General features: G+C 44.7%; 1 protein-coding gene and 1 pseudogene across 3 annotated transcripts in view; one reads left to right on the top strand and one right to left on the bottom strand.

Moving 5' to 3' along the window:
- Nucleotides 1-2315: 2315 nt before the first annotated feature.
- Nucleotides 2316-20658, bottom strand: part of twsg1a (twisted gastrulation BMP signaling modulator 1a) — a 56818-nt gene continuing 38475 nt past the window's right edge. For all 3 annotated transcript variants that reach the window (XM_041190077.1, XM_041190076.1, XM_041190075.1), the window contains exons 4-5: nucleotides 16931-17197; nucleotides 2316-2851 (exon numbers count right to left, since the gene is read on the bottom strand). In XM_041190077.1, coding sequence (XP_041046011.1) covers nucleotides 2670-2851; nucleotides 16931-17197 — 449 coding nt within the window. In that variant the 3' untranslated portion in view covers nucleotides 2316-2669. The remainder of the gene's footprint in view (nucleotides 2852-16930; nucleotides 17198-20658) is intronic.
- On the top strand, nucleotides 18535-18653 carry LOC121279476 (annotated as a pseudogene).

Genomic DNA, 20658 nt, shown 5'->3' with positions numbered 1-20658 from the left:
AGTATAACCCTAATTTCTGAGCCGAAAAATTGAGGCCAACTTCTGATGCAAGTATAGCCTGTGAACGTGCATTTATTAGCTGAAAAATTGGTGGGGAGGGACATTGTATATGCTGAGGAAACATGCCTTTTGGCGCCAAAAAATTTGAGTCCTCTTATATGCTGGGTCTATTTATACGCAGCAATCTACAGTAATTCCAGACAGTGAACAGCAGTGAATATTCAACTACAGGAAGTATCACAGCTGATTATAATCCTTGGTGTCGCCCAACATTAACAGTGTACTTTTCAGTATTTGCCCACGGGTAGCAATGCTGATGAGAACGTTACTTGGTGTGTGATTTAATCCATGGATTGTAAATGGCAGTTGCTTTTTGGAACTCAAGTGACCAGACCCAGCCATGAACAAAAGTGTGGAAGATTAGTTCAATACTGTCACGTTGTTTCAACCTAGAGCAAGAGCTGGGGTGATTATCACTTGATGACACAAGGATATCTTTCATACTGTGTAAAGGTCTGAGACAAAGAGGGCATACACCATCAGTTGACAAATTGAGCTCACTACCCTCACTTCAGTCTCCTTATGAGAGGGGACACTGCGGTAATTAAATTAATCCTGCAGAACATAGCTAATGATAAGGCAAGTACAAGCGTTTGCAAAACAAATGTACATAACCATGTTATAGTTGTTTAACCATTCAAATCACACTCCAAAGAAGGTTCTCACCCACCATTGCTATCCAGAGACACGTACTGAAAAGTGCACTGTTAACGTTGGTTGGCCCAAGAATTATAATCTAATCTTGGAATCTAACATCACGTGTTCATGCTGCATATTTTAAAGCAAGTTCAAATAGTATCATAGTGATGATAGTTATGTTAAATAGATGGAAAATATCTTAAGCCAGTAAATGCAGAATGCAATCAAATGCAAAGAACAGTCACATTGACAACGGAGGCCACAGAAAACCACAGAGGAATGAATTTATTAGAAAATGGGACTCATTACCTGAGTATTGCTGGTGAAAAAATTCTGACATCGCAAATCTACCAAATAAAATTTTAAGGAACATTTTTTTAAAAATTGCAAGCAGAGGAGGATTACAACAGTAAAACTGTAGAAAACTGGGTTCACCAGCAGGAATGATGAATCCAAATCCCAGGCACAGCCTCCAATTGAGCAAACCAGGGTCACTGGGGTGTTTTCAGAGTTTTGAACAAAAGAGCCACCTTAGGGAGGGTGGCAAGAAACAGGAGGAACTGGTCAGACCAGTCTTCCCCATGAACAAAAACAGATTTGCCAGCTAAACAGAGCAGAAATCATTGCATTAAGGTCACTGCAGGAGTTTCAACTCAGCCTGTCTTACTTCAACTTGGAGGCAAAGAAATGTGTGGGAGGAATCCAGTCTTGATGGTTAACAAAAAATACTTCAGCAGAATAACTTATCTTTTCTAACTCGCCAGTACATTCCTCTTTGACCAAAATTATAGGACACCCTCGAATTTTGCTCCACGTTTGTCTGTCCAGAACTGCTGTAGTCAAACAGGAAAATCCCCTTTCCTCTTTTGGGCCCATATAGTCATTTGCTTTTCACTTGCTGCAAGCAATGCCTGACCAGCAAGGGGAAGGAAATGAATTCTTGGGTGAGGGCATCAAGGAATAATGAGGACAAGAGACAGGAGAAGGAGTAGAACATACAGCCTGGGGAGCCTGCTCCGCCATTCAATATGATCAAGGCTGATTTTGAACTTCAACTCCATTTTTCTACCCACTCCCCATATTCCTCGATTCCCTAAGAGACTAAAAATCTGCCTATCCCAGCCTTAAATGTATTCAACGATGGAGCATCACTGGATTAGAGAATTCCAAAGATTCATAAAACTTAAATGAAGAAATTTCTCATCTCAGTCCTAAATGATCAGCTCCTTATCCTGAGACTGTAAATGGTTCATATTTATATTATAAATGTATAATGTATGAATAAATTATATATTATATTCTAACATATCATAGCCATGATATAATTAAACATGGAGCAGGCTAAAGAGGATGAGTGACCCACTCATGTTCCTAGCATTCCTATATCACTGTGAGGCATAAAAGCAAAATTCTGCGGATGCTGGAATTCTAGATCAAAAACAAAAATACCTGGAAAAACTCAGCAGGTCTGACAGCATCTGTGGAGAGGGATACAGTTAATGTTTCGAGTTCGAATGACTCTTCATCAGAAAAATTAGTTATAATCTATACCCCAAAGCTGTTATTAATTAAAATACAAGAGTTAGATAGAAAAATAGCACCACCTACTACAAATACTTTGTCACAACAGTTTATTCACACAATACGTTTGTATAAGCAGGCATAATGCATAAGGAACAATACATCAAATGAAAGACTAGAAAAGCTACAACTGACTTATTCTGAATATCTACATATGTCAGTACAATGTTTAAATTACAAAACATCAGTAAAGTATACTGCAAAAAAATCTGCAGTTTCCAATTTCACGATCAAACATCCAATTTATGTCTACATTCTTAAGCATGGAGTGCAGAGAGATTTAACAATAAAAACAGTGAAACAAAATAAAACCTCGCTTAACAAGAAGGTAACCACCTTTAGCTCTATGGGTTATACGTACTGTCTTCACATCTTTATGGTTCTTGCCTTCAAAAGGTGCAATTCATGCACTTGACCACTTTGTTGCCATAATCGATACAGTCTGGGCCTATACATTCGCAGCAGGCATTGTGAAACCATCTGTATTTTGAAGCACCCATAGACTCACACGAATTCTTACACTGATGGATAGACATGCAGTCATCAAAGTAGACCACTGTGCAGAGAGGCTCTGTAATTAAAAAAAAAAGTCTTAAGAATATTCTACAACACATCATCACTTTCCACAGCACCTTAAATGTAGCAAAAACAGCCCAAGGCACTTCAAGCGAGCATTAAACAAAGAACTGACACCAAGCCACAAAGTGTGGTGTGTGTGTGTGTGTGTGTGTGTAATAGGACAATGGCCAAAAGCCCGGTCAAAGATGCAAGTTTTAAGGAGTGTCTTAAAGGAGAGATTTAGGGAGGGAATTCTACAGGCCATGCAGAGGATGCTAGATTTGGAGGACAGCAGAGACCTTGCAGAGTTGTAAAGTTGAAGGAGTTTATAGAGATAGCTGGTAAAGACCATGGAGGGGGATGAACACAAGGATGGGGATTTTAAAAATTGTGGCATTGCCTACTGAGAGTCAGCATAGGTCCACTACTCTGATAGGTGATGGGTAAACGAGACATGGTACAAGTTAGAATACAGGCATCAGAGTTTTGAATGATTTCAAGCTAACAGAGGGTAAATCAGGACAGGAGAGATGTATAGTCAGGTCTAGAATTAACAAAGGTATTGATGGGGGTTTCAGCAGCAGATGAGTTGAGGCAACGCAGAGGTGGTCAATGTTATAGAGGTGGCAGCAGGTGGAAAGTATATATGGTCAGAAAGTTCATCTCAGGGTCAAATATAACACCAAGGTTGTTAACAGCCCGCTTCAGCCTTGGACAGGTACCAGAGAAAGGCATAATATTGGTTTTTAGGGAATCAGAGTTTCTGGCAGATACCAAAGATAATGGCTTCGGTCTTTCTGACATTGAATTGAAGGAAATTTCTGTTCATCCAATACTAAATGTTGAACAAGCAGCATAACAAACCAGAGGCAGTGAAAGGGTTGAGGGGGCTGAGGTAAAGCTGGGTGCGAGTGTACACAAGGAACCTGATGTTTTTTGGGTGATGTCACCAAGATGCAGTAGGTAGATAGGGTCCAAGGAGAGATCCCTGGGGGACTCTAGAGGTAACAGTGAAATGTGTAATATTATATACTGGCCAGTCTTTGATGATTGATTCATTTTTGGTGAGAATAACTTATTTTATTGGTAAATAAAGAAAATGTTTATAATAACCACAGGAATACAGAGAAAAGACAGGATAGTGGCACAGGATGAACTGTTCCTTCAGAAGGCCAACGCAGACATGACGGGCTGAACGGCCTCCTTCTGTGCTGTAACCATTCTGTATGATTCTAAAATAACATATTTCTCCTTTAACCAAAAATATACTTTACTCATATCAGCTGTAAAAGTACATTCCAAAACATTTCAAATTGGACATTTATGGGAAGTGCAATAAAATTCAACTTTTCTCCACTGCGCATGTTGCACTCTGAGGTGCCTCAATACAATTGCAATTACGTGATATTTACTATAAACATAAAATGTCAAGCACACAGCCCAAAGGGTTGTACAAAGTTACCAGCCCCTCAGGGTACTATGGCTGAAAGGTTGGACTGTGGCCTTTCTCCCTTACATATTTGCGGCATCTGCCCCAAGCTTTAGCATGTCCTTCAGGACGTAACCCTTGACCTTGGAATCTATGATTCTAACACAACGTATGCAGCATCAGGCATGTGGAAACTATGTACAAGCTGAAACTGAGTCATGAACAAGAATTGGGTCCTTAGCAGCCAACATTCCCCAGATTAAAGTTAGGAAGAACTGGGCATTTCACTTTAAAGATAGATAAATAAACAGATTACTATGGGAAGTTTATGACTGGAAACAATGCATTATACAAGTATTAAGAATAGGTGTTCTTCCAAAAATACAGGCCCTTAAACCAGGTCGGTGTTTCTGTTCCAAATATATCCTGCAGGAAAGAACAGGATTAAAGTTGACTGCCTGCACTCCCCCTGCAAACTGGGTATCAGATATGGACCAAAACCATCACCAGCATTTAAGAATACTCAAAATAAGTCCCGAAATATCTAACAAAAAAAAAAAAATCACACCTGAAATTTCTGTTTGTCAGATAATGTTTCACATTTTTGGAAGTATTATGAAGCAAGGCAATGTAAACTTAATGGTACAATTATAAAAGGGCTGAAGGATCTGGGGATTCACAGACAAATCTCTGAAGGTGGCAAGACAAGTTGATAAAGCTGCTAAGCAGCAAAATAAGGGGTCCTTGGTTTTATACGTAGAAGCAGAGTACAAGTGCAAGAAATTATGTGCTGATCCTTTATATAATCCTGGATAGGAAAGGGAAAGGAAAAGGGGAAAATGTACTTATAGGGAAAGACTGAGGGAGTGGGGGATAATTGCAAAGCTCTTTCAAAGAGCCGGCACAGCCACAATGGGCCAAAACGCCTCCTTCTGCACTATATCGACTGCACACCTTTTCCACATTGGGGTGCATACAACATGTCCCGAAAGTTTAAAAGTTTCAGGACCAGTTGTATGCACTCCAATGAGGAAAAGGTATCCAGTGGCACTCCCTAGACTTCTTTTTGAAGTGATAAATGTTGGCAAAGACACAGGAAGGGCTCCCCTGCTCCTCTTTGAAAAATGCCATGCGATCGTTTATATTCACGTAAGAAAACAAAGGTAATTAGCCTTCGTCTGTAAACCATAAGAAAGCTAAAGGGACCTAGATTTAACATCTCATCCAAAAAGACAGCATTTCCCATGTTGGCCATTCTGCACTGAAGTGTCAGCTTAGGTGATGTTCTCCAATCCCTGGATTGGTCGTGAGCCTACAATAGAGGCAAGAATCCATCCACTAAGGCAAAATGTTGGAAGTTTCCTTTCCTGGCCTTCCTGGCCCCATCCATGAAAGCGCAATTATCTGGGCCTAGTCCCTACCGCTGACATGTGGTACTGGGGCAGGATATTCAGCTCTATCACAGGTGAGCTTGTTCCTCTTCTCAGCCAATTCACACATGAGCCTGTGGCACAGAGGGGAGGGGCGGGAAAGAGGGGCATGGGGGTCCCCGGATAATCTCCCTCTTAACGTTCTGAGATCTCTAGTCAGGCCGAGGCCAGGGGCCACGTCTTCAGCACTCGACACAAAGTATTAACTAGCCTACATGTAAACACTATAAAATTGGCATCTAATTCGAAATGCACCATTAACTTATTGTTCTCTTGTAAATTTTCTTACACTTATCTTTCTATCCAAAAAATTCTGTTCTCAAAGGAACCAAGACAAAACTTGCAATGTAACCTGATCTGCCCTTTTTGTTTAAAATATGGTGACTCTGGAGCTGGAACAGCTAAGAATTGCAGGCTCCAATCCAAGGCATTAACTGTATTTTTTTAATGTAAAATCAATATTATGTACACAGCACTGAGCTGAATGATCAGTTAAATGGTTTCTGCTGGTATTGATTAAATGCTAGCCAGGGGAATTCCTTCCTCTCCTTCAAAAATTACCAAGTGAACCTTAAAGTGAAAACGTAACTGGAATCTCACCCACACGTTGCATTCAAAGGACAGTACCGCTGATAACACAGCTTTCCCTGCACTGGAATCAGTCTAGGGTAAGGTGGTTCAAGATTTTCTTCACGTACCACATCCCGTGGTTACATTAAAGCTGAAGCCAATGTTCTCATTAATTTGCAAACAACTAAAGTTGTGTTACAGATAAATCTTGGCATTCTGATTTATCACTTATCTGCCAATGGGCTACCAGCTCTAAGAACTGCCCTTTCCAAATTTCCAGGCTGTTGAAATTCAACCAAGGTGAGCCACCAAATAAAAGTACAAGTGCAAAAGAGCTGAGTTGTTCGAGCTTTGATGATCAAAACGTCATAGCTTATAGTCAAATTGCCCATCAACTGTATTTTAAGCAGCCTTGACTTAAAATAGAGTTATAAAGACACGTGGTTTAAAATAAATGGCAGTTGATATTCTAAATTGTTGGATTACACTGCCTATACGATACGAGTTATTGCATTTCAGAAGTGATACAGTCTGTGAAGTGCTTTGAAACATTTGATGACACTAAGTCTTACATCCTGGAAAATACTTCTCTCTTCTTCCAGCAACTCTCTAAATGCCTTTAGTTTACTCTGAATCAAAAGCAAATTTACTTTAGCCCTTTGGAGTATTATCATAGGTAGTGCAATATGAGTATAAGTAACACCAGTTAATTGTACCAATGCATTATCCCACCTTCCTGCAATACAGAGATTTAAATTTTTCATTAAAAATATCTTACTGCAAAATCATTACTCTCCCCCCACCCCCCATCAATAACAACTAACAAAACAGTTCCTGAGTCATACACTGTAATTAAGCAGCAGGGAATTATTCTTCAGGAAACCAGGCTGTTACAGAAAACAGTAATGCAAAAACGATGGTTTCAATTACGGATGCCAAAATGAGATATAATCTTAAACGATCTATCCACTGAATCTTTTCTATTTACTGAAGTTGCATCTCAGCTCATAGGAAAAGGACATTCAATCGCTGGCTCCCTGTGAAAATGTGAATTCATAATCCTGTTGCCATGGTGGGGGGCATTTTAGCGAATCAAACATGGGAACAGCAGCCTTTGCTATGGCCAAAACTACAGACACGCTAAATGTAGGAGTACATGAGAACACACCACATTCAGATGGTGTTTATATAAGATTGGATATTTTCTGCAGTTGGTGCAGCTATATTGGTGCATTAGAATGTACTGAGTTCTCCAAAAGCTTCTCTTTTATTCATTTTCCACCTCCATTTTCCTCAGGTTTTATCAAGCTTACACTGGTAATGAAGTAGCAGAGGCAATACATTCTGACAGAATTGTCAACTGAGAACCGACTTGGAAGTTAGAATGAATACAAGCCTTAGCTAAGCTGTCATCTCATTTCCTATTTTCTTTCCCCCGCTCCCTCAAGGTCCTTCCAAACAGAGATCTTAATTCAAAAACAGAATTACCTGGAAAAACTCAGCAGGTCTGGCAGCATCGGCGGAGAAGAAAAGAGTTGACGTTTCGAGTCCTTGTGACCCTTCGACAGAACTTGGCAAGTTCTGTTGAAGGGTCATGAGGACTCGAAACGTCAACTCTTTTCTTCTCCGCCGATGCTGCCAGAGCTGCTGAGTTTTTCCAGGTAATTCTGTTTTTGTTTTGGATTTCCAGCATCCGCAGTTTTTTTGTTTTTATCAGAGATCTTAATTGCCTGGGAGGGAATTTATGCAGCGTTAGTATGGGCCAACTATTTCACTGTATAGTCCAACAGGACATGGACCGTTCTAGAATTCCATTGCAAGCTTTGGGCTTCTGTTAGAAGATCAATTTTTGGATTCTGAAAGGCGAGTTGTTGCCTCTAACATTTATCAAGTGTGGAAAACCTTGCAAAAAAAGTAAAATTCAAATCGTGCAAAAGGAAATTTGACACAAGCCCGCACAAAGATCACAGACTCAACCATAACTTTTCATTATAACTAATATATCTCATTGCTAATTAGTGAAGAGCAACTTGTGTCAAGGAACCAAAGGTCCAAAAAATTAGAATCATACAAAAAATGAAAATGGATCTTGCATATTTTGAAGTGGCCAATATTCTTAAATGGTAATCTTATACTTAATTCTATGATGATGTCCGTGTCATTATTATGCCTGGGCAACATCAAGGCATTGATTAATAAAAGAATTCTTAACTGAGCGCTGAAAAGACTAAAGCTGTAATTTTTTAGCCCACACCATAAAGCTCCATTCAAATGGGCATTTGGTAGTTCAGAACTTGAGTATCGCTGAAAGAAAGAGGCATGTCAAAGTTTTTTGTCCTGCGCTCATCAGGACACCTTGCAAGAATACCAATATAAAGGGGAAAAACAACAATTTATACTGTATGAGAAGAGGCCAACCAACACTCTTCGCACTCACTCACTTTTTCACAACTACTTCATCCTATTCAGGGATGCGGGGAGATGGAGCCTATCCCGACAGGCAGTGGGCACTAGGCGGGGTACACCCAGGGTGGGACGCCAGTCCATCGCAGGGTACACACACAGGAGGACAATTCATAGCCAATCCACCTAACCAGCACGTCTTTGGATGGTGAGAAGAAACTGAAGCACTTGGCAGAAACCCAAACAGACATGAGGAGAACATGCAAACTCCACACAGGCAGCTGCCCCAGGTCAGGATCAAACCACGGCGCTGTCCCACTCTCTTATACAATATAAATTGTTGTTTTTCCCCTTATATTGGTATTCTTGAGAAATGTCCTGATGAGTGCAAGACGAAAAGCTTGTCTCTCTTTTCAGCAATACTAAAGCTCCATTCCTTTACCACTAACCCTCTTTCCCCATCCAGTCACCCATACATACAAACAAAACCAGGTGTTTTGTTCACCCTTGAAGTCAGCTTCAAAATCCCACATTGTGTACAGCATGCCGTATCATCCCAAATCCACCGTGTTAATTATGCATTCCCAGGAAACACGCCGTTTCCATGGCGGCAGGCTCTCATTTACTCGCCACACCATCACCACAATCGTTTGCAATATTGCCCACTTTTACTTCAGCAAGACGCTCATGTATGGTTTTATCACCTCTAGACGATTTCTTCAGTACCCTCCAGGCAGCCTTCTATCTTCCACCCATTAAATTGAGAATGAAAACCCAGCTCTCAGTATCCTATCCCACTCAACAACAGCATCTTGCTTTTATATAGTACCTTAAGCTTAAGACAGTGCCCCAAGGAGCTTCACGAGACCATAATTAGATGAAAATTCACAGTCATCCAAAAAGAAGAGATATTAGGATAAGTGAAACTTGGTCAAAGGACTAGGTTTTAAAGGCAAAGAGGTGTGGGGTGAAAAAAAGTTAAGGAAATTCCAGAGTTCAGGGCCAAGATGGTAACAGGAAAGCCAGTGCAACTAGGGATGGGCAATAAATGCTGGTCCAGCCAGCGAAGCCCACATCCCGAGAATGATTAAAAAAAGTGATGTGCAACTGGACAGAGCTGGAGAAATGCAGAAGTTTTCAAGAGGAGGAAGGGTGAGGCAATGGACAGATTGAACACAAGGATGAGAACTTTAATCGAGGGACTGGTGGACTGGGAGCCATAGTAGGTCAGTGAGCATGGGGTTGAATTGGTGTGGGTTGGAGTAAGGGCAGCAGAATTTTAAGTTCAAGTCGATGTTAGTGATTATCCTGGGGTGTTATACAGATTTGCCATCACTTTATTTTTGTCTTAAATAACCCTAAATTCCAGAATTCCATTCTGCCCTATTTACTTGTTGATGATCGATCAGCCTCAGTGGGTCATTTACAGAACCTGGGTGGAGCAAATCTTTACCATCCACCACCGCACCCCCCTCAACCCCGCCCAGTCCCAGATAACTTTGCAAAATATGGGTATGATGGTCATAGTTTGGCAAGAAACAAGGAGATTATCCATGCCACATGCTAATACGTTGCAGTTTTACTTGGTTTAAGGTTGGAAATACTCTTAAGCACAGCTTAGGATCCTAAGCATGTGTTCTAAGCATACTGTACCTAAGGTGTGTTAGTCCCTGTGGGAAGAGAAGATCCACACTACAGAATAGAAACTTGACTTATTGCATTTCTCAGCAGCTTGGTTTAGAGATTAATCATGGCCGAGTGTTTCTACATAAGACAACTACCTGACTGACCAAAACTAAGACAGTCTCCCATTGACCTATCCATTTTGGAGATTTAGCCCTGGAGGCAAATACAACGTCTACCTCTCTGCTTTATATTTTGGTTCTATTCTGCTTCTTATATTGTCTGGAACTACCAGATTCTGTGCCCTCAAGTCTTCTTTTTCTTCCTATTCAGAAGGCAGTTTGTCTCATAAGGAGTTACCCATTGCTTGAAATGTAGGTACAACACATTGCATTCTGACTTGGAAACATATTTCTGTTCCTCCACTGTCGCTGGGTCAAAATCCTGGAACTCTCTCTTTAACAGCACAGTGGGTGTACCCACACCAGATGGACTGCAGCAGCTCAAGAAGGTGGCTCACTACCACCTTCTCAAGGGCAATAGTAGATGGGCAGCAAATACTGACTTTGCCATTGACACTCACACCCCAAGAGCAAATTTTTTTAAATATCATTGTCCACTGAGATGCTAGATTCTTTCATCCACATGTATAAAAATTGGACTAAACCTGGTTGTTTGGAAATAATTACCATAAGCAGGGAATGGTTCGGGCTTTACCTTCAATCATTTTTATATTCGTACCTGGTACTTTTGAGAAGAATTCAGCAGGCTATCCATCTGCTGCAAAGTTACACATCATTGAGCTGTTAAGAATATATATTGGGTGGATCTGCACTAAGCATGGTAGCAGGCGGGTAAAACGTCGTTTGACCAGCCGGCTGCAATGGCGGCTTTTCAGGCTGTATCGTCCCAAACCCACTGCATTAATTACACCTTCCCGGGAAACATGCTGTTTTCATGGCGGGCGGGGTCTCATTTGCCCTCCACACCATCACCTCGCTGCTCCATCACACTGGGCACCATATTTAATGTGCAGCTGCGCGCACACCTCTCAGTGCTTCTAGCCCACAGCTGCTGCATGGAAGACATGGCCCCAAAAGGCAAAAAGACTGCAGCCCCCAGGTTCAATGACGTGTCCCCCGGGCGTCTTTTGGATGCCATGGAGGCCCCCCCGTGATGTCTTCTACCCCTGCTCTGGCCGCAGGATGAGCAGCAACATCACCAGTCCGGCTTGAGAGGCGGTGGCAGCGGTGGTCAGCACCAACGCCCTCCAGGAGAGGACAGCCACCTGGTGCCACAAGAGGATGAATGATTATCTCCATTCCGCCAGGGTAAGTCACACTTCTCATCACTCTCAACTCACACACTCCAAAACTAATCTCACATCCATAGGACCCTTACTCACTGCCAGTTCAAGGGATATCACCATTCACACTTTCACAGACACCGTCATTGTCCTCATCCCATCCACGGGGCCACTCACCACCAGCACATGCCAGGCATACTTATCATCTGACCTAGTTGGCATCCTGCTTACATTCCCTCCATCTTTATTCATACAGGACAAGCTGGGACACAACAACACGGAGTGGTCACAGACCAGTGGAAGAATGCCTGAATTCAAGGTCCTCACAGATTTTGAAAGCAGAGCCATCCAGCTGGCCAGCGAGGATCGGGACTGTTCCAGTTCTGACGGTGAGGTCGGCGGTGTTCTACCAAGTGAGGATCCAGCAGTGCAACGTCCAACAGACAACCGTGCTGTGAGTGATATGTCCTGTTCCACAGGCCACTGATATGCACTAATTACCTCTCCTTGCTTTCGCAGGCACATCTGGGAAACAGCTGATGGAGCCCATGACCCAGGACCTCCAATCAAACCCCGTAGAAACCTCTGAAGAGAAATCTGAAGGCACCCTGCTTGAAGTCCTGTGCTCACCCACACCCTCCACCAGTGCAGAGACACTCACCTCATTGTCAGATGACGAGCCTCTGGACTCGGTCATGTCACAGTTGCTGGAGCTGCAGAGGCAATCTCGGGAACATCAGGAAGGGATGTCCGCTGCACTCCGCAGATTGCAAGGCAATGATGGAGGGGTCCATTCGCCTTCAGTCTTAGGTGATAGCGCCAAAATGCCAATGCACTGAGGTAAACACTGGTATGATGGTGGCTGCCATCATACAAAGTTTATTTGAGCTTTGTACTTATGGGACCTTGGCCCAGGACCTCACTCTTGCACTGCTGTGAGGGCTAAACTCCATCGCTGATGCCACAGTTGGCCTCCAACAGTGTGTATGCGAGAGGGATGCGGGGCAGCCCAATCTCACCCCACCTACCCCTTCTCATTAAGGAGTCAGTCAGGGGCCCTTGGGCACCCATAGGGAGAGGATCAGCAGGTGCACCCCTCCGGGCTCATCCATCCAGGTGACTCCAGGAGTGTCCGGCCCATCTGAATACCCTCTTCCTGTGACCTCAGCAGCTCCAGCTCCACGGATTGAGGCGGGTGCCACTGCCACGCAGCAAGACCCTGAAAGCAGGCCAGGGCCCTCCAGGTCTCAGCCCTCCAGAGGACGCCTGCCAAGGTCATTACAGACAGGGCATAGCATCAGCAGGCACCACCTCCACTGTGGGTTTGTGGATGTCTGGGGAGCACCAAGACGTAGCAGCAGGGTTAGGAAGGTTAAGAAGATGTAACTCTTTTTGGAGTTAAACCAATTATACTAAATTAACAAAATAAGGGGTAAATCAAACGCAGCCCCTAAGTCAGGTCAGCTGTAAAACCAAGGACAAAGTTTAAAGGAAATTTACAAACTTTAAACCAAAATGTGATTAAAAGGGTCAATAAAACATCCCAGTCCCCGTGGTGCCCACCGAGCACAGAAGGCCTCGAGAATGCCGGCAGACACCGCGTGCTCCCTCTCCAGGGACACCCGGCCGCAAACGTAGCCGCTGAAGAGGGATAAACAATCGGGCGGGGCTCCCCCCCCCCATGATCGCCCGCTGCCTGGACCCATTAATGGCCAACTTGGCCAGGCCCAGGAGCAGGTTCACGAGGAGGTCCTCCTCCTTCCCGACCCCCTTCCGCACCGGGTGCCCACAGATCAGGAGCGTGGGGCTGAAGTGCAAACAAAACAGTAACAAAAGATTTTTTAAATAACTAAAAAGGGAGTGCAGCCTACCACACCCTTGCACAGCCTAGGCATGGGTGTTAATCACTTGTACAGAATGTTCACTATTGTCAATAAACTCCCAAAAATGTCTCCCTGCCTACGGCTCCTTGTTCTGATGAGCAGTGTTTGTGTCACTCAGATGTGAAACCTTTCTGCAATAGATAAAGGCAGGTGCCTCAGTCCAGGGCCTTTTCCCTGTGCTTTGTGCAGCCTTCAGACCAAAGTGATGGTCCGGCCTCACACGCACTGGACACATTACTGATGCCTGCACCTTAATGGTGCTTGTCATTGCTGCCAGAATGTAGTGGGCAGGCATCACAGAGTTCCGTCATTCTCTGTGCTCTCAGCACTTTTAAGTGACCCAACACACCAGCATTTGCGACCAGAAATGCTGTGCTCCTGAAGGGGTCCGGTGCTGAAGGTGAACAAAGGATCGTATGTTTTTAAAGTTTCACAGCTGCGTCTCCAGGATAGGACCCTGACCATAGAGTGCAAGCGAGCTGCCCTCAGCCAGACAGGAGTCAGACATTCTCAGAGGTTGTGTGAAGATCAATGAAGTGTCCTCACTGCATGTCGTTATCATCCTCCTGCAATCGAGCGACTATTAGGGCCTCCACTGCGTCTCCATGACAGGAGCATTATCACAGAGGATATGTGCACTGCCATAAGCCAGGCTGGAGTCAAATGTTCATAGATGCAATGTGAGGATCTTGGTGTCTCCTCACTGCATGTCATCGTCATCCTCTACAAATCTAGCAGCACCGGGGACCTCCGAATGCGCCTGCCCTGTCTGGCCAGTGCGAGGGCCTCATCGATCTCATCGTCAGCTTCGAGGATCTCCTCACTCTCATCACCGCTGACGTCCTCCTCATTGGAGGAGATCTCCAGCTCCTGCATCTCCTCCTCAGGCAGCTCCTCTCCCGGTTACAACCTGGTGCTGTAGCAGCAAGCAATGACGATGCGTAACACCCTCTGTGGATTATATTGCAGGGCTCCACCAGACCGGTCCCAGACACTGGAACCTCATCTTCAGTATCCCGATGGTCTGCTCCACCAAGGTGCGAGTTGCAGCATGAGCCTCATTATACCTTCACTCTGCTGCAGTCTGAGGCCACTGCACGGGTGTCACCAGCCACATCCTCTGTGGGTAGCCCTTGTCCCCCAAGGAGCCTTCCCTGCAGCCTCTGTGGACCCTGAAAGACGTCAGGAATTTGTGACTGACTGAGAATGTAAGAGTCGTGGACACTCCCTGGAAACCGTGCGCAGACCTGCAGGATGCATTTCTTGTGGTCGTACACCAGCTGCACATTCAGCGAATGGAATCCCTTGCGGTTGACACAGTTGCTCGCTTGTTGTGACAGAGATTCTGAGTGCCACGTGAGTCGATGGCATCCTGCACCTGTGGGAAACCCGAGATCTGGGCAAATCCAATCGCTCTTGCACCCTGGATGTCTTAGTCCGAGGTGAAATGCATAAAGTTGTGTGCCCTCGCAAAGATGGTATCCGTGACCTCATGGATGCATTCGTGGGTGGAGGCTTGTGATATCCCACAGAGGTCACCCGTGGAGCCCTGAAAGGAGGCACTGGCATAGAAATTGAGTGTCGCTGTCACTTTCACAGCCACTGGCAGTGATGCCCTCCATGTCCCCGTGGTGCCAAATCCCACAGTAGCTGGCAGATGTGACCACCAGTACTCTAGACATGCACAGTCTTCAGTGACACTGGTTCTTGGTCATCTGCAGGAATGAAAGGCAGCCTCCATAGATCTTGGGTCTAGCTAGGCGCCGACCAGCGACTGCTCGCTGAGGTTCTTCAGAGACTTGTACTGCTCCTCCCTCTGCGCAGCCAGGCGCCTCAGTCACTCTCTTCTCCATCATCTTTGCTCTCTGTACACAAGAAGCATACAGCTAGTTCACCAGGCTCCATGATCCTGATGCACTCCTCCTATATGCTGAAAGAGAGAGAGACACGTGGGCTAGCATGGGTGCACTAAGAACCTCTTTTGGTTAAGTCTGAAGGCTCCTTCACGCATCCCGGAGAATGCTGACCACCACTTGGACAGCCAGAGAAAAGTGCACTGCATGGCTGCCCAAAACCCCACCTTCCTTCGCCCCACTCCACCCTGACCTATTGGCAGCAGCTTTGCCCATTGGACTACATGTTGTGCTCTCAGCTCAGGCACAGTCATTCTCCTAACCCTCACTGCAAGGCTGCACTGTTAGCTTGAACCATGGGGGAAACTGGTCCAAACCATGGTTATTACATTACAAGGGGCTGTGAGCGCCTCCACCAGTGACTGCTTCATGGCCAGCTTTAGCAAGGTGAATGTACAATGTACCCAGTCGTCCAGATGTTCTGCAGTCCACTAAAATACTCATTAGATTGCAGCCTGAGCCCGAGGGGTGAAAATCTCTGGAGCACTTGGTGGCACTTTGATGCCTCTGCATTGCTTGACTGGGCAGAAAAGCTACAGGCCTGACTCCAAACATATCAATGTGGCAGGGCCTGAATGTCTCAGATGCAGAGGAATGGTCACTTTATACAAGGTTTCCTAGCGTGTAATGCTTCCCTTGCCCACCCAACCCTCTACCCTGCATGTGCTTGTGCGCTACCCTCAACTGCAGGGCAGCCATTGCCCTCCACCACCAAAGTTGCTTCAACTGCAGGGCAGCCCTTGCCCCCCCAACCCCTAAAAGTTGCCTCAACCACAGGGCAGCCTTTGCACCCCCTTAACATGCCTCAATCTTGAAGTCCAACGGGCATCCCTTGAGAGCGCTCTGCAACCTTACTGTCCACTCACCTCTGAGTTCCCCTCAAAGTGCAGCCTGCCAAGTGCACGTTTTGTATATGCTGTTGTGAAACACTTCGGCGTGTAAACACACCGACGTAGATGAACGATCCAATGTTGGGGGGGGGTGCGTGGTGTAGTGGGTGAATCCAGCAGGCTAGCCTTCTAATGATATGCTGATGTATTATAATGAGGTTCCCGACGTCCAATGGGAAGAAACGTGGCCCGCCATCTATGGGCTGAGCGGACGATCGCAAAATGGTTTCACAATGTTGTGAAACCGATTTCTGGCCTTCTCGCCATATTGTCTGCTCACACGACACCAGCGGGCACAGACGATTCCTCCGTTGTGTTTTACCAAGTCAATGAAGATACTGAAATCAGCACCAGAAAATAAATAAAAGTTTGCCAAAACACTTATGCAATACTCAAGCACTTCAAATTTCTCCCACTGAAAACAGATTTGTAACCAAGTTTGATTATAAAGCTCAAACTGCTTCCTCCAGGTAAAAGTTGGAAGGACAAAATCTATAACTGCATCAAAACTCAAGTGGACTAGAGAGAAATTTTCATTTACCTTCCATTATGCATTTCTGAAATTCTAGAGTGGTATATTGGCTTAGCACCTAAAAATTTTAATTTTTAAATTTAGCTCAATATGAAATAGAATCAAGTCTTTACCTTTCTCACTCTCAAGTTGTACATGCGGACTGTCTTCAGGCAGTGACACATTTTGGAGTGGAGACATATCAAAGCTTTCTAAAAACGAGACGAGGTTTTCATGATAGGTGAGTTCTTCAGAGACAGGGAAAGATACAATGTTCCAGTGCAGGTGAGTTTCACCTTCTGTAAGAGCACGGAACAGTGATGGGATGGGTTCATGAAGTTCCTCTACTGTACTCTTTGAGGTTGGTGGCGTATCGCTATAGTTCCTGGGATTGCACATTCCTAGGATTTAAAAAAAGGACATTAAAATCACAATGCTTTTCTATCACATGAACATACAAAGCAGGAGTAGGCCACTCGGCCCTTCGAGCCTGCTCCACCATTCAATAAGATCATGGCTGATCTGACTGTAATTTCAACGCCACAATCCCACCTATCAGATTTCACTTGTCTTGAACATACTAACTCATGATGTAGAGTAGTTTCCCTGGTAATTAACAAGGTAACCATTCTCATTTGTGGGTCTACTCAGCAAATTTTACAATAATGTCTTTTCAGAATCAAGTTTAGCCGTAATACTCCATGAAGAAGTCTTGCTACAGTTGTACAGGTTTTTGGTGAGACTGCATCTGGAGCAGTGTTGTGCAGTTTTGGTCTCCACATTTAAGAAAGCATATACTTGCATTGGAGGTGATACAGTGAAAGTTCACTAAATTGGTACTTGGGATGAGGGGGTCGTCTGATGATGAGAGGCTGAGTCAATTGGGCTTACATTCTCTGAAGTTTAGAAGAATGAGAGTCAACCTCATTGAAAACCTACAAAATTCTGAAGGGGCATGATAGAATGGACGCTGAGAGATTGTTTCCATTGGTCAGGGAACCTAAAATATGGGGGCACAGTTTCGAGATAAGGGGCCAATCATTTAGGACCAAGATGCAGAGAAATTAATTCACTCAAAGGGTAGTGAATCTTTGGAATTCTCCACCCCAGGGGGGTTGTGGATGCTCCGTTGTTGAATACATTTAAGGCTGAGATCGACAGGTTTTTGATCTCTCAGGGAATTAAGGGATATGGGGAGTGGGCAGGAAAACGGAGTTGAAGCCCAAGATCAGCCATGATCATATTGAATGGCGGAGCAGGTTCGATGGACGATGGATGAGGTCTACTCCTGCTCCTGTTTCTTATGTTCTTATTCCAATTATGGCCTTATTCATAGAATCATGAAGTAGTTACAGCAGAGAGAGAGGCCATTTGGTCCTTTCTATCCATGCAGGACCCAAGAGCAACTCAGCTAGTTCCACTCCACCACCCTTTCCCCACTGTCCCAAAAACCATATAGAGTTTAATTAAACTTACTTTGACAATTAAAAGCCAGTGCTTTGCAAATTTGTATTTGATTAGTTTTGAATTCTGCAGCCTAGGAAGAGGACTAGGTCATGTTAAAAGTATGTTAATAGCATTATCAAGGTTAAGGATATACAGGTGAAGGGTATTGATTGGTTAAGTGCCTTGAGCACATATAAAGAAAGACTTGTTACAGTGCCTCTTTAAGGGGCTATCAATGTAATTACTTTGTTTTATTATATTGGTTTCAAAAAGTGCATATAGATAGAGACTTGGCTATGGTCATCCTAGTTTGAAATTGCCTGATCTCGTCTGAGCTCAGAAGATAAGCAGACTCAGGCCTGGTTAGTACTTGGATTGGAGACTACCTAGGAATGCCAGGTGCAGTAGGCTTGATGGGATGACTTGTGGTGCAGTGGCAGCATCCCTACCTCCTGTGCATAGTTCAAGTCCCATTTCAATACTTGATGGCCATGGAAGAAGCACGAGAAAAGTTGTCAAACATTTTGATTATTAGCCTGTAAATCCTTCCAATGTGCAGGGTGGCAGATGGTAAAGAGCGGGAGAGTTTCCTGCTCAGCCATACTGCTGGAGGCAGCGGCAAACCACTGCAGTACTTTGCCAATCCAATTGAAATCCATGGTCGCCAAAGCCTGCTTACGGCATGGTACTTGGAGGAGGAGGAAACCTAGATATATCAGGGCAATTTCAAAACAAAAATTGTCAGGTGGCTGCCAGTGTTTACAAATATTTTTGTGAAAAGAAATTTATCAGAGATCTCATGGCTTGATATGTAGCACCCCAACCTCTGAGCCCAAAGCTTCAGGTTCAAGTCCCACTTCCGGTCAATGGAAGGACCGTGCATGATATGGCCAAACAGACTGATAATCAACCTGCTAATCCTTCCAATAGACCCATGGCAGGAGGTAAGAGAAGGGGAAATTCCTGGTCAACCATGCTTGATGCTGAATAATACCTCTCAAGCTATAACCACTTCTCTCTCTCAGAGCGAGAAAGAGAGAGAGAGAGAGAGAGATGTCTACAGCCCCTTGCAGACCATGGCTAATAAATGAGGAAGTATCCATTTAAAGTAGGGTAGGATGCTCACTCAGATGGCTAGTGTGTCATTCTGAATTATGCTAACAGTGTGGGTTCAATTCCTGTTCCAGCTCAGGCAGACTTGGGACCTTCTGCCTGACCCTTGCCCTGAGACTGCAAGGCAATGACAAACCATCACCTAGAGAAAAAAAACTGCCAAAGAAACGGCTCAGGGTGAAGCATCAAGGATCTGCCTTCAGGTACAGTACACATGAATAAATGCTTAGTCCTGCCAGCTGGAGGTGGTGGGGGCCCCCAGTGGAGGGCTCTCTATAGGCTGTCCTCCCCTTTACCATCGGGGATTTGCCCTGGAGGGTGTTGTATGCAGCAGCCCCATGCAACAAAAGATTGAGGCAGTTCACGGACTCCCAGGCCGCTGGCATTTTATGCGGTCTCGAGCAGTCCCATTCCATGTGAGGGGATTCAGCCCCCTTTTGATTATTTGAAGGGGTAACTCCTCAAGGTTGCACTTCAGCCCCCTACTCCTGATCTTTGGCCACCCAGTGCAGAGTGGGGGGCTGGGCAGATCAGAGGACATCCTTGTGGCTCTACACCTGGACCAAGGTGGCCATTAACAGGTCCAGACAAAGGCTGTGGAGGGTATTGTTAGACTCAATTGTCTGCCCCTACCCCACGGCTATGTTCACGACCAAGTGTCAAAGAAAGAACAAAGAACAAAGAAAAGTACAGCACAGGAACAGGCCCTTCGGCCCTCCAAGCCTGCGACGATCACATTGCCCGTCAATTAAAACATTTTGCACTTCCGGGGTCCGTATCCCTCTATTCCCAAACTATTCACGTATTTGTCAAGCTGCCTCTTAAACACCACTATCGTACCTGCTTCCACCACCTCCTCTGGCAGCGAATTCCAGACACTCGCTACCGTCTGCATAAAAAACTTGCCCCGCACATCTCCTCTATAGTTTTCTCCTCTCACCTTAAATCTATGTCCCCTAGTAATTGACTCTTCCATCCTGGGAAAAAGCTTCTGACTATCTACTCTGTCCATGCCACTCATAATTTTGTAAACTTCTATCAAGTCGCCCCTCAATCTCCGTCGCTCTAGTGAGAACAATCTGAGTTTCTCCAACCTCTCCTCATAGCTAATAACCTCCAGATCAGGCAGCATCCTGGTAAACCTCCTCTGCAACCTCTCCAATGCCTCCATATCCTTCTGGTAATGTGGCGACCAGAATTGCAGGCAATATTCCAAGTGTGGCCTAACCAAGGTTCTATACAGCTGCAGCACGACTTCCCAGCTTTTATACTCAATACCCCTGCCAATGAAGGCAAGCATGCC

The sequence above is a fragment of the Carcharodon carcharias genome, chromosome 6 (genome assembly GCF_017639515.1).
Source record: "Carcharodon carcharias isolate sCarCar2 chromosome 6, sCarCar2.pri, whole genome shotgun sequence".
NCBI lineage: Eukaryota > Metazoa > Chordata > Chondrichthyes > Lamniformes > Lamnidae > Carcharodon > Carcharodon carcharias.
This window is presented reverse-complemented; position numbering and strand designations above follow the sequence as displayed.